General features: G+C 45.9%; 1 protein-coding gene and 1 long non-coding RNA gene across 4 annotated transcripts in view; one reads left to right on the top strand and one right to left on the bottom strand.

Annotated features, from left to right (window-relative positions):
• LOC116435194 (guanylate cyclase 32E) overlaps positions 1 to 13,523 on the bottom strand; it is a 58,703-nt gene that overhangs the window by 20,552 nt on the left and 24,628 nt on the right. For 2 of the 3 annotated variants that reach the window (XM_031994512.2, XM_076372185.1), the window contains 11 exons: positions 13,358 to 13,462; positions 13,194 to 13,265; positions 12,239 to 12,404; positions 11,952 to 12,159; positions 11,710 to 11,844; positions 11,222 to 11,334; positions 10,981 to 11,132; positions 10,590 to 10,688; positions 10,347 to 10,491; positions 10,169 to 10,267; positions 7,329 to 9,742 (listed from right to left, as the gene is read on the bottom strand). In XM_031994512.2, coding sequence (XP_031850372.2) covers positions 8,952 to 9,742; positions 10,169 to 10,267; positions 10,347 to 10,491; positions 10,590 to 10,688; positions 10,981 to 11,132; positions 11,222 to 11,334; positions 11,710 to 11,844; positions 11,952 to 12,159; positions 12,239 to 12,404; positions 13,194 to 13,265; positions 13,358 to 13,462 — 2,085 coding nt within the window. In that variant the 3' untranslated portion in view covers positions 7,329 to 8,951. Of the gene's footprint in view, positions 1 to 7,328; positions 9,743 to 10,168; positions 10,268 to 10,346; positions 10,492 to 10,589; positions 10,689 to 10,980; positions 11,133 to 11,221; positions 11,335 to 11,709; positions 11,845 to 11,951; positions 12,160 to 12,238; positions 12,405 to 13,193; positions 13,266 to 13,357; positions 13,463 to 13,523 lie in introns of those variants that run through there. The other variant, XR_012999722.1, reaches the window with a different exon arrangement.
• The window catches only part of LOC143175089 (uncharacterized), a 199,028-nt gene continuing 186,349 nt past the window's right edge, over positions 845 to 13,523 (top strand). Inside the window, exon 1 of the long non-coding RNA XR_012999725.1 lies at positions 845 to 1,050. This is a non-coding gene — a long non-coding RNA (uncharacterized LOC143175089). The remainder of the gene's footprint in view (positions 1,051 to 13,523) is intronic.

The raw sequence follows: 13,523 nt of genomic DNA, 5'->3' as shown, positions 1-13,523 counted from the left end.
CAAGTAGGGGAGGGGGAGGAGGCAGTGTACACGGGGCGCACACGGTTCTCTGTTACCTGCGACTCGTGGCCGTGTCCAGCATGGTAATCCAATCCCTCGGAATGGGGGGCTACCTCGTCATCCCTGCGGGTCTCCGGTTGACCGATCGCGAAAAAGTCGAGGAACTTCACTGAACGGCTACTTCCGTCCTCCCGCGGGTCACCACTGCGCTCCGGTCGGTAATAAAAATCACACCACTTGGCCGTGCGCGATACTCCAGCGCGCGTATACGCGCGAGAGAGAACGCGGAAGGACGCCTCACGAGCCTGGCGCGAACACCAGACGCACTTCTCTATCCCGACCAAGATGCGTCTTCTTTTTTATTTCTCTTATCCCCTTTTTCTCGATCCTCCGATCCACACTCCTCTTCTCTTCTCGCGGCTTTTCCCTCCGCCTCTGTGCCCCTGCAACGGTCTGTCTATCTATCTTCGTCTCTCCCCCCTGTGTCGCCTGGTCGTATCAAAGCGGATCCACTGCGCGCAGAGAGACGAGAGAAACGCGCGCGCGAGCGCGCTCTGTAAACGCCACTCCGGGAACTTCGGAGACCCGTGCGTGTCGTGCGCGCGTGTACGACTCGTGCGAACGATGGAAACGATGTGTAGGAGTCACCGGGCTCGTTTTCACGAGGAACGGTACGCGCCACCGCGATATACCTAATCGACGTGCCCCTAACGCGAACGACCATACGCTAGCAGAGGCCGCAATATACTGAGCGCACACATGACTTCGGGGGAGCATAGTGTCGCCGCGAGCCGGCCAGTTGGCGCCACTTGCGCGGCGCGGCGATCGAGATCGGCGACGCGACTACGACCACCGTACGATTCTTAGCCGGGAATCCTCCTCCTCGCGTGGGAAATTCTTGCGCGCCCTGTGTGATCGTGGATGAGTGATTGGTTGGTGCATGGAATTTTGAACCGTTCGAGTACCGGAGAACGGAGGTGTCTGCTGAATGTGTGGTACGAGCCTAGCATCGGTCGCTAGTCTGTAGGGTTGACTTGAGCATCGAATAACGTGAGTCCCGATTTTCTTGCTCCGTCTATTAATTTTCATGGAGTTGATAGTTATGTGGACCCACTAACGTTCACAGAGATCATTGATGCGCAAATGTTAAATTGTTGGGAGAAAGTTTTTGTAGTCTATTACTATCACTTCATAACCTTTACTAAATTTTGAATTGATACTCTTGGAGTGGCTGTTTATTTGTGATTAGGAATTTGAAATACTGGTAGTAATGTTTGGGGTAGCTTTTGTAGATCAGAGATTCACGTTTCTTGTAAACTGGCAGTCATCGTTTGGTTATATCTTTCTTTAGTAGTTGCGGTATTTAAGAATCCGCAGTAATGGCGTCAGAATCGGTACCACGAACCGCGCGTGCGCAGTAATCGCGCATCTAAATTTCAATTTGATTTCTGACCCGCCAACTTTGTATATTCTCAGAACACGCGCTTGTATAGAACTATAAACAGAACTGATTCACTGCAACTTAATATATCAGTAGTACTGAAATTTTCCTATAAAAATATACATATCCATTAACAGTAGTAATTTAACCATAACATTTTCTTCTCGTCTTCAATATCAACGACGAAATTCCTCAACGATCCTCATTATACTAAAATATCATAGAGAAATTTGTGTTTGCTGGAATATTCGCGTTCCAACGGCAATTAAACCGAAACTCGTTACATTGGGTGAAATAAATTTCGCGACGAGCAGCTTGACATAACGACCTTAGCTGCGGAACAGGATTTCGTCACTGATTTATAAGAAAAACTGGTCAAGGATATTTTGAAGTGGCCGAAAGTTAAGCGTTATCACAACCACGCAGTTATCACATTCCTGCACGCCATTCGGCGTCGCGGGCGTGCATGCTCGCGGTCCATCCCCTATTTTATTGGTAGCGCGAAAATATGATAAACACGGCTAGCTTCCTCGTTTCTTCGTTGTGGAATCACCGGCCTCGTCGCGAGGCCGTGTTTCCGAATTCCAGAAGCGTCGCGATACAGCGTGTAAAAATAGCTGCTTCGGTCAAATAGAATCGCGTTATCGCGCCTAGGAATGCTGGTTGCGACGCCGCTCGAGCCGAGCAACACGGGGGAAGAGCGCGAGCGAGAAAGATGGAGGGAGAGAGAAAGAGGAAAAGGTTCAGTGAAATAACACGACCAGCTCGTCATTTACAATCTAATTGCTTGCAGATCTCTAGCCCGCTGGATGTAATCTTGTTTACAGGCCAAAGTTAAGAGGCTTAACGGTGTTTACACGCGCCGAACTGTTTGATCTACGGTCGTTACGCGCGCCATTCGCCGCGATTGATAGTGAAAGCATTTTATCAGCGGTGGAACGCGTAAATACCTGATGCCATTTTTGCGCGGAAAGCTGCGTGCAAACCTAACCGTTCAAACAAATGACTGACGCTAGATCTCGCATCCGAAGTTTCCGTGTCAGACTCCAAGCCACGAATCATAGCCAACTGTGAATTCGAATCTCATAGTATTCGGATGTAGTCTTTCCGGGTTTGGATCGTGTATGACAGAGTCTCGCGCTGAGATACTTCCCGCTTTTTCGTTCCGCGGGACCCTATCTAATCCAATTAATTTATCGGCCGAGTTCGTTTGTACCTCTCTTCCTCCCGACATCATTCATAAATTTTCCAGTGTCTGCTCACTGGCGATAGCTGGTGCCGAAAACGCGACCGATACAGACTTCGCGCGCGGCTTTGTTACTCTTCCAACGCGATTTCCGGCGTGCGCCAGGCTATCGGCCTGGTTTCGACGCCGAGCGACATTCCTCGTCGAGTGAAATCGACGACTATTCGCGGCGGGAGCGAAAGAAGAAGAAAGAGAGAGAGGAAAAAAGCTGGAGAAACGACAGAAATATCAATCGGCGTGTGTACACAACCACAGTTAGCAACAGTGACGTAGAACGACGACGCACTGAAGTGGCGATTGGCTGCTGAAACAGCTGCTATCTTATCTTTTTTCCCCGTGAGTGTCAACACTCGCCGCGAGTCGTGTACAATGCGACCGTACAATGTGTAATTTGTCGCGGGCGAAATTTTTTCCCCCGTGGCCGGGGCGGTTTCGGGACGATTCACCTGGACTCTTTCAATTCCCCCACCCCGGACAGTCGGTGAATAGCGATCCGCGTCCGATATCTTATCGAAAACAGCTTGTCGATGAGTATCCACGCGTATCAGAGCGGGTACTTAATTATGAGCACTATTATCGAAATGGAAATCTGCTCGTTGTTCCGTTCGAGAGATGGAATTCTAATTGGGATCCCGTGGCTCCTTCGATCATTTTCTAATCGATTCGGTTGAGGGTTGTTCGATCAATAATACGCTCGACTTTCATTTACTTTAATCACCAAACGGTACACATTATAACAATAATTCTTCAGTTCTGAATTTCCGAGAAATCTCCAAGAAGCCTTGGAATTTCTTGAACGAATAATTATCAGCTCATTTTAATTCTCCGTATTTCAACTTCTTCCTGCGTGGGCTCGCTAGAGTTGCTTTATCGTCAACAATTCCCGAACACGGAAAGAAGTTGTATATTTTCTTTAAAAGAACATTTTCTATAGATTTGAAACGTCGTTAAGCTGGAAATCAAAGTTTCTAACAACGCTGCCGCAGTAATTCTCAATTGACTGTTGCACGTCGAAAAGAGAAAGATAGCGAGAGAAAGAGATCGAAAGGGGACGCGAAAGTATTCAAGCGGCAACCTTGATGGTGTCTAACTTTAAATCCGAGTACCCGATCATTCGTGTAATAGTTCCGGCTATTTATAATGGTTTGCCTTTTCCGCGTACTCGCGCGGCGAAACCGGCTCCGGCTCCGCACCGCGCGCCGCGAATCGTGTCGATGGAAATCAGGCTAAATGACAACGAGACCAAGCGTCACGATCGAACGTGTCGAATCGCTATGAGTTTATTTTCAGCACGGTCTAAGCTCGCGCATATCTTATGTAAAGTAACCGGGTGTGCGTGGACAACAGCTCGTTCCCGCGTCGCAGGTGCCGAGCGTTATGGAAAAGACTGTCGTCTCGGCTAGACAGAACGAAAGACGAGACGCTGGGAGATCGGACTCCAATGGAAGAAATTCCGTCGAGTAGGAAATTTCCGAAGCTCGTTGAAATTTTCACCTTAGACGATCATTCGCTACCCCCCCCCCCCCTCACCCTCTCTCACTCCTTCTCCCTCCCCCCTTTATCCCTCTCTTTCTGTCTCTTCCCCCTTCTCTTTCCCTCTTTCTCTCTTCTCTATTTCGTTCCCCGGAGACGCTTATCGTGATTATCCCCTCCGGCGTGCGGTTGTACCAGCGACGATGTAATTGCCGGCGATCAGAGAGCCGCTCCTTTTCGTTCCAGTGACGACGATGAACCGGCGCAGATTAGCATTCCCGTATCGAAATTTTTTACCCGGGTCCCGGCGACGCGCGGTTATTGTTCCACGGACGGATGAAGACAATTCCGAGTCTATAAATAGAAAACGTGCCGGCCGCCGCGCCGAAACGGGAACTGAAACTAACAAACCACGGTTCCAGAGAAATAGAACCGCCCGCGGCCGCGTTCGTGCGTGCAGGCGTTCGCCCGTGAAATCCGAGTAACGGCGAGCGACCGATTAAAAAGCGAAATCCCGGCTTGATACGGGACGATCTCGTCGAATTATTTCCCAAGAGTTACGTGGAGCTGACCGAATTAAAAGAGCTGGGACTGAATATCGAGGATTAAAAGCGCGAAGAAAAAGCAAGAAGGAGAAAGCGGCGGACGCCTCATTGTTTCTCCCTGTTTCCTCCTTCTATCCCTGCGTCTTTCTGTCCCTTTCTCGTTGCAATTTGTTTTGGTCGTTTCGTCGGCTGGCGGAGTCGTCGCGCGGAGTAATTGTATTAGTCACGTGTGTCTGTCCGTCTGCCGCTAATGACGGATCACTTTGCAACATTGCTCCCGTCCGACCGATTCAACAACATCGTTCTCAGGAGGCAGATACACCATTTGAAAATTGCGGCGCCGCTTGCAACCTGTATAAACAATCGGCCATTACCCACCGTTATACGATAATCGTGCTTGACGTCAAATATTAAATGATTTCGCTGCGTGAATCAGGCTGTTTAAATTGTCCGGCTTGATTGAATGATGGCCGCTCCTCTAAGTTGGCCGACAACCACTTCACCGTAAATAAGATGGTACCCCATTCTGTACATAAGAGTCGCCTCGTTATACAGGGTGTTCGGTTTTTCTCTGCTGACCGAGCGGCAGTCTTCTGTTAAAATCTTTTTACCGTCTTCTCTGATCGAACGTGTCGGTTATATTATACAAATGATATCAGAGAAAAGAAAATGGAATTACAGCGAGCTGTCAGTGTTTCGATTTCGTTAGATTTAATTGGATCGGATAGAACTGTCGCGCAGCTCGACGCATAATTTTCTCGTTGCATAATTTCCCAGCGACACGCGGCTTCAACGTTCGTTTGCCACCGCGCGGTTTGCAAAAGACTCCCAACAGTGAATTGCGCAATAAATTCAGAAGTTATTCTCGTATTTGCACGACTCTTTCGCGCCGGAGCTAGAGCTTCGCACCGCTCGCGCTGCGATCACGTGCATACACGAAGGAGACGCACGTAACGAGACGTGCGAATTAAAGCGACGAACAGTTTAAACTCGCCGCCGTGGCGGGTAACGGATTTAGTTATACTTTTCGTGATCGCCGAGCACGTCGGTCTATTATAAATAAACGTAACAGCACCGTTAGGCATCGGAATAGGAAGCGGAATCGCGATCGGTATGCATGTTAAAACAAAAGCGAACGCTCCGCTCCAACATGTCCGCTTTGACATTGAACTTTCTGATGGCTGATTCTTAATGCAAATGATAAGGAACATTTGAAAAAGTACCGTTAATTATGTGCCTGTCGTTGACATGTGCCCCTTACATACCGCAACTGGACTGTCTTCGGCGTAAATGCCGCGATACTTCGGTGCTGTCAACTTTTTCTCGATAAAGTGTTTTGTGACACAATTTTTCGTAACTAGATATGAAACTTTGAAAAGCGCAAGAGACTGACCAATTTGTATACAAAACACGCATTCCAGATGTAACAGAGTTGTTAAGTTAACTTGTTTAGAATAAGTAATATTTTTGTATCTAATAAATTTCAGTTCAAAGGGAAGCTATTAGAAGATCTTTACGCCTTTCTAGCACATGCAAAATTAAAAAATATAAAAAATAATTCATTTGGTTAAACAGTGAATAAACCCATAACAGATAGAATCGTTAATGAAATAAATTTTTATAAATTTCTTCTATAAATATTTTCTCTCTGTAATCTGTAGCAAAGCGTTTTTATAATTAACAATTAGTGGGTCCAAAGAGCTCCCCGTTCAGATTTCCCAGGGGGAGTCGAGCCACGCGTTCCCGGGTTCACCGCGGTCGACTTTGATCGATACTTTCCAATTTTTCACGACGATCGGCCGCTCGAGTCGAGGGTCACAGCCGTGTGCCTAAAGCTGCGTTTACATTGCAGCTGCTCGATAAGAATATCGATGAGAGCGGAGCGTAGAACCTCTCATTCTTTTACTACGTAAACCTTTACGCTGAAGCAGAATAAAACGACTAAATCGATTCAATCGTTGATGCATTCTATTTCTCTCCTCTAGTCGGTTTAGTAATTGCCGTAGAAAAATAAACGAGTTGTTCATTATACCTGCTATATGAACCGAACAACCGAAACCACGCGATTATCGCAGCACCACAATAACAGCACCGAAAAAAGCTATCTCTAACAGCTTCTATCGACGATGTAATCGACGCCTTTTTCGTTAATATCGGGACCGCGATGTAAACGCAGCCTAACACGTGAGAGATAATACCGGCGACGCGACGCGTGCAATCGCCGTTTACAATTAATTTCTTCGGATGTTAATAATTTAATGGATCTCGGTGCGTTATCGCCGCCGTTCCATCACGCGTTGCACTCGTGTGTTCCCTGGCCAGCAGCTCGAAGCCATTGCACCCGCGTGCGTGAACGAGATCCGTCAATACCGTGAAATTATCGTGGACCTTCATGCCTCGCACAAGATATTTTAACTGAAAAAAGAGTTTCTCGATCGCTGTTTCGCGTTTCGTGATCGTACCCGTACAATCGTAAGCATTATTGGTTTCATAATCTATCCACCCTTTTACATAGCGCAATTATAAACGACAAGAAACGAGATACCGTTCCGGACAATGCGTAGTTAAGATCAAAATTAGCTATTCCGTTGCAACAGACAGGTTAAATTTCAATACGTAACCTTGCCCGAATTAAATGTGCGTTCGATTTGTAAGGGTATCTCTCTAATTGTGCTGTGAAAGGATTAACGATTCTTTTGATCGTATTCCGTTAATAAAGCTTTTCCTTTCACAAAGAAGTAATAAATTGAAATAAAAATCTGTTATCGAGTCAGGGTTGAGAAACAATGTTCCCATTCACGACACGTTTTCGAATCAAATGCGCGTGAGGTTTGCAAGAGTTGCCAAGCTACGGAAAGGTTAACGATACATTTAATTCCTCTTTCATTAACGAACCTCTTCCTTCCAAATAGAAGTAGTAAATTAGGAAAAAAATTCTTTATTGCGTCAGGGTTGAGAAATCAGTTATCGAATGACCGACATCGCCCGAATCAAGCAAGTGTTTCGTTCACAAGATTCCCTGATGCAGCTGCGATATAGGGTTAACGATACGTACGATTCCTCTTTTTATTAATGAACCTCTTTATTTCAAGTAGAAGTAATAAATTTACACATAATTGGGTTACGACAGATCGATTGTTTAAGTAGGATACAACATATCGTCGTAGGTACATTTCCGAAACTTCGGATCGTTAGGCTATTCCATATTATATATTAATCTATAAATAATCGGCTTAAGTACTACGTGTCGGGCAGTAGATAATGCTGTTTAATACTAGATCAGTGGGACACCGAGGGATCCCGGGGGCTCCGGCTGGCCCAAACAAGGGAAAACGTGTTTTATCGTTCGAAATCCGTCCGCGATCGGCCCGGCCGATACCGCGCGTTAAATTAAACGATAAATTGACTAGAGAGAGAGAGAGAGACGGCACGGTTACGTAGAATAAAAAGCACGAGCCTTCTTGATTGTCTAAGCTAATGCGTGGAATTATACCGTTACTCGCGGTTGCGAGTTACGCTAGGCGGTACGCTATAAATAATGTATAAATACACATCTGTCGTTTAGGTATCTTCGATTTGTACGTACGGTCTGGCTTTGGTACATGTATTGATCGTGGTACTTCGTGGGAGCGGTCAGTGGGAAGGGCGGGGAAAAGAAAAAAAATTTTGTAAACGCCTGTCGACGATGGTCATAGACCAACCAACCTCGGTCGACTGTCGCCCGGTTTGATCGTTCCGATAGGAACGGGCCGGATCAAAAAGCGGCGAAACGTGATTGTCGAGTCGATCGATCCGATCATGGAAATAAAACCTTCGCTGGAAACGGAACGTTTCCACTGTGGTGAGGAAGGTGCACGCTGAACTTGACCTAGTTCCAAGAGCACGCAGCTATGTGTGTGTACGGTTAATCGGATAAAATTATTCTTATCAAGTCGTGTGTCCTACCTCTTCCGTGGGGTTCAAAGGCGCACCGGTCGTGGCGGGAACAGAACATTCGCAGGGACGAGCATTCTTGTCATACATCGCAGAAATGGTTTTCTTTGTCACTACGTTCACTAAGTTCGCTTTCTAGCACTTTGCTCACTCCCAGGTCACAAGAAAATCAATGTCGGCATTCAAAATCAACGAATGATCCTTCATGCGTCGTTCGCTCCTGGCCACCATTGAGACTGGTCTACGGACCGGAAGCCATCATCACGGATAGACTGGCAGAGTCAGTGACCGACGTCCACGCCTTGGTCACCCTCTAATCGAATCTTCCTCCCGGGTAGCAGATGAGCGGCGCGGCAGCGTCCCATCCGTCGATCTCCTCGTTTGACTGCGCCTCTCTTTTCTGGCAGTTTAAGATCAGCGTGCTGTGCCGCGGACTGCTGGGCGCGGATCTGCAAGTCGTCTGCGCGATCCCCGGAGAACCCAGCCGGAAATTCATCAAACCGACGCCGCTACCGCCGCCGCTGCTTCGCGGGAAATAACACTCGCTACCGATCGTCCAATTATGGCGGGCGTTCCGCGCTTCCGCTTGAGCGCGGCGCGTTTCTTTCGCATACAACTGCGCGTCCTGGTCGCAGAGCTTCTCCACGCAGGGACAGGAGTTGCTGGACGATCTCCAGCTTTCCACGCAGGATGACCTCATCGCGCAGGAAACGTTTGGCTTGCAGGGGCTGTTGTCGACGATAGATTCCAGTTGGCTGTTCGTTCGTGAGCATTTCTGGTCCAGCTGATCGGAACTCGCGAAACGAAGACGTTTCGGCGATTCACTGGAACACCTGACGAACGTGGACCTCGCTAGAGATTTATTCTTCAGAGAGCTTCTGGGTATCAATGGGTTCGTTGTACTGTTCTTCTTGCTGCAACCGCTACGACGGTTCTCCCTCTCCACGTTCCGTTCCTCCCTGAGGGCTGGGTCCTCGCCGATCAGCCAGTAGGTCAATCGCTCGCCTTTACCTTTCATGGAGACCAGACCCCTTTCTACTACGCTGAACCCGCCGAGCTGGTCTAGGAGATTCTTTGTCTCGTAGCTGCAATGTATTTTTAGCGCTGAAAGAAAAAGAAATTTTGGTTATTTTGTGGAGGGTGCTTAACGTTTGGGTTAATGGAAAATTTTGTGGACTATTTTTGAAAACAAGGCAAGCGAAATACGCTGACGTTTGTAATTAGATTGAAAATTATATGCGTTTATGGTGCACACAGTTTTCAAGTTGATTGCGGTGCACAGGAGATCTTTTAGATAAGTCTATGGTTGCATGTACATCTGCATAAGTACGTTGTGCTTATATAGCTTACGTTTTCAGTTTATGAAGATGATCAAAAAGTTATACACTATTATATACTATTATATTCTCTTGTAACTATTATATACTGTCGATATTGAAAATAAAAATTCTAGGTTGATTAGAATAATCTACATCAAAGTATATTTGTTTTTTGTTCGTCAAAAACAGTTCACTGTATCTAAGAACTTACGCGATCCCGTAGACTCCATGCGGCTGGCAGTATTCACGGTGTCGCCGAATAGACAATAACGTGGCATTTTTAGGCCGACAACACCGGCGCACACCGGTCCTGTAGTGGAAGTAAAAGCGTGTCAATTCCGTTCTAACGAACCGTAAATCGCATCGCTAGTTTCCCTGTACCTACTCACCGGAGTGTATACCGATCCGTAGTTGCAGTTTATCAAGGGGCCTGTGCCGAATGGTGAACTGTTTAATGGCGTCTAGGAGGCACAAGGACATGCTGGCAATTTCTCCTGCGTGCTGAATTCCGTTCCGTATCGGCAGGCCACTTACCTATTAAGAAACAAGTGATTTATCGTGTCGGCCAGTTTATGTTACACTGCACCGGACTCTATTCGTTTTACGATTACGCTGAACTTTTAAACGCTCACCACCATGTACGCGTCCCCTATTGTTTCCACTTTGTATACGTCATAGTTCTCTATCGTGGAGTCGAAACAGGTGTACAAGTCGTTTAGAAAATCCACTACCTGAAAACGAGAGAATTTTAGATTTAAATATAGAAACTTTTTTTATTTAAACATAGAAATTGTGCTTTATGAGTAAGAGGTTTATATAAAATTGCGTGCATAGTCATCTATGCGGAATACTGTATTTGGAAACTAAAAACTTTGCTAAAGTGGAAATGATTTATGAAGTTATAAGTGACGAATAATTTTTATAATATATTTTAGACGATAGAAATAAGATATTTTTAATTCTTTGCAATGCGGAGCTTTTCAAATTAAGCTAAGAAATGTGTTTCAGATTCCTTGTTCTTACTTGTAAAGGAGTGCTCTCGGCACTCATAGCAGTGAACCCAACAATGTCGCTGAAATAGATGGTAACGGAATCGAAGCTCTCCGCTTCGACTTTGTGTCCCCGTTTCAATTGTTCGGCGACGTAGCGGGGTAGCATTTCGTAGAGTAAAGCGTCTGAAAGGGAAAACTTAAAATTACACAATCGGAAAGTGGTGGATAAGAAGCTTGAGCAAATCGAATGAAAACTATTGAACATTAGCGACCTGTTTTCTTCTTCTCCTCTGTCAGTTGATCCGTTCGTTCGTCCACCAATGCTTCCAGATTATTCGCGTATTTCTCCATCATGGCCATCATGTTATCGAATATGTTTGGCTTCCTGAAAACACATGCAAAAATTAATTTTCAATCTCCCAAACTTCAATCACGCTTTAATTTTCTTAATTAATAAAATAGCTAAAGTGAAATTTGAGAATACAGAACGCAAAGAAAATTAACATTGATTAATAATAACTAATATCTTAAATTTTAACGGTTTCAAGTTTTATTAAATTTCAAAAATAATATCTCACACCACAAAGGAAGAAAAAGTAATAGTCATAAAGTGATACAATCCTAACATCTTCAAGGTTTAAACAAAAAAAATCGTGAAACGAAACCGAGGACTCACGACAAAAGCTAAATTCGTCAACGTCCCAGGTTCTAGAAAACCCCCAGTCTCAATTTTAAAAATCAGGGGACAAAATCGACTCACATTCCTTTTCTCAACGGCCTCAGCTTATTCCTGATAATCTTGAAGTCGGGGCGTGCCTCGGGGTCCTCTGCCCAGCACTCGACCAAACAATCCTGAACGAAATGGAAACAGTTCTCGAGTTGATCCAACGGAGGTCTGAGATAATTGAAGGAAAACAGTGTAGCTGACAGGGTGGAAACGGAACCGCGTGAAAACTCGGGCGCCTTCAATCTACGGGGGATCGAAACTTTTCGTCGTAATACCTGAACGGCTCGGCACTGTGCTCCCTCGCGATTACTTTCTTCAGAATCTCCGAATCGGAGTGCTCCGTGATCCCGAAAGGACCATGTCGTCCTTGTAGCTCGTACAAAACGATCGCGAACGAATAAACGTCGCCCCTTTGGTAATCTCGGGCGGTCGGCTCTTGGGTCCTGGTGGATCGCAGCAACTCCGGGGCTCGGTACAGGAGACCTGTTCGCGAAATTGGCAACGATAAATCGTTAAGTACTCGGTCGTCTATCCAATATAAAATATTCGCGGCTAGGTATACCGTGATACTTCTTCATGACGTCGCAAGGCTCGCACTCCGCATCCTTCTTGAACTCGTGCAGCCCGAAATCCGCCAGCTTTACGACCCATCGGGAATCCACCAGGCAGTTCGACGTATTCAGCGAGCCGTGATATTTTATGACAGACTCGTGCAGATAGATCATACCCTGGAAAATCGCGGGTACGTGAACTCGCCCGCTGATTCTGAGCCGGCCCCGGGAGCGTCGCTTTCAATCAACGTCGCGCCGCGTCGGCCCGGTTCAATGGAATTCGTCAGCGGTCGGAAGAATAACCGGTGAAATTCTGCTAGACGGATAGAACTCGTAAACCGGGAAAACTTTCGAACTTATCATCGAGTAAGTTCTTCGTCAACTTTTTACGAACGAGCTGTTATCCGAGTAAATTCGATTCGTCTAGAAAGGACAGGCTCCGGTATGGTTCAGTGACCGGTGCTTGTCTGGTAACAGTCTTGTTATATAGGAGGAATCAAATTTCCGGATCCGATAATTTTCATGGGAACGAAAACAAATGTAAAGGAAGCCTGTTGTTAGAACAGTTGACAAAACTTAGAGGATAAGAGAATCGTGGAGAGATTTATCGTGCTCGTTATGTGATTGTAGATAGCTTCCAGTTATAGGCTATTTAAGAAGATGTGGGTCTGTAATAAAATAGCGGACCACCTATGTCGTATATTTTCCAAGCTGTATAAAAGTACGGAGAAAATCTCAGTATAACGTGTTCTATGGTTCTTCCGCCAAATTTTACATGTTTTGCTTAAATTGTTTTAACATCCTTCGGCTCAGAGAACTTCTTGTTCGTACTTTGTAATTAATATTCATTGTATACCTCTCTGATTAAGTATTCGTAAATATGTAGCACAGCAATCTTGAGGCGTGCAATTAATTTATTAAAGGAACATGGAAGGCAATATTCCAAAGTTTGTCGATAACACTTACTCTGATGATGTCGCCGACCAGTGATGCCATGAACATATTATCCAGCTTCATGTCCTCATTTTCCAAGATATCCTGCGTGAGAAAAAGAAGAGAACAGGTAGAAAATTACAGGACACGATGAATTTTTGTTTACTTAATTACCGGCTACCTCCGCGGACGATTACCTTCAGACTGCCGCGTGCACAATACTCGACGACGATGCAGATGTTCGGCGGATCGGTGCACGCACCGATGAAAGCGTTTAAGTTATCGTGCCGTAAATCACGCATCTGAAGACAACGGTTCCTTCAATTTGCATATCTCTGGATCGCAAAAACTCCGCGGACGCGA

Source organism: Nomia melanderi, chromosome 11 (genome assembly GCF_051020985.1).
Source record: "Nomia melanderi isolate GNS246 chromosome 11, iyNomMela1, whole genome shotgun sequence".
NCBI classification, from domain to species: Eukaryota; Metazoa; Arthropoda; class Insecta; order Hymenoptera; family Halictidae; genus Nomia; species Nomia melanderi.
Note: the sequence above shows the minus strand (reverse complement) of the source record. Positions and strands in the feature narration are given on the sequence as shown.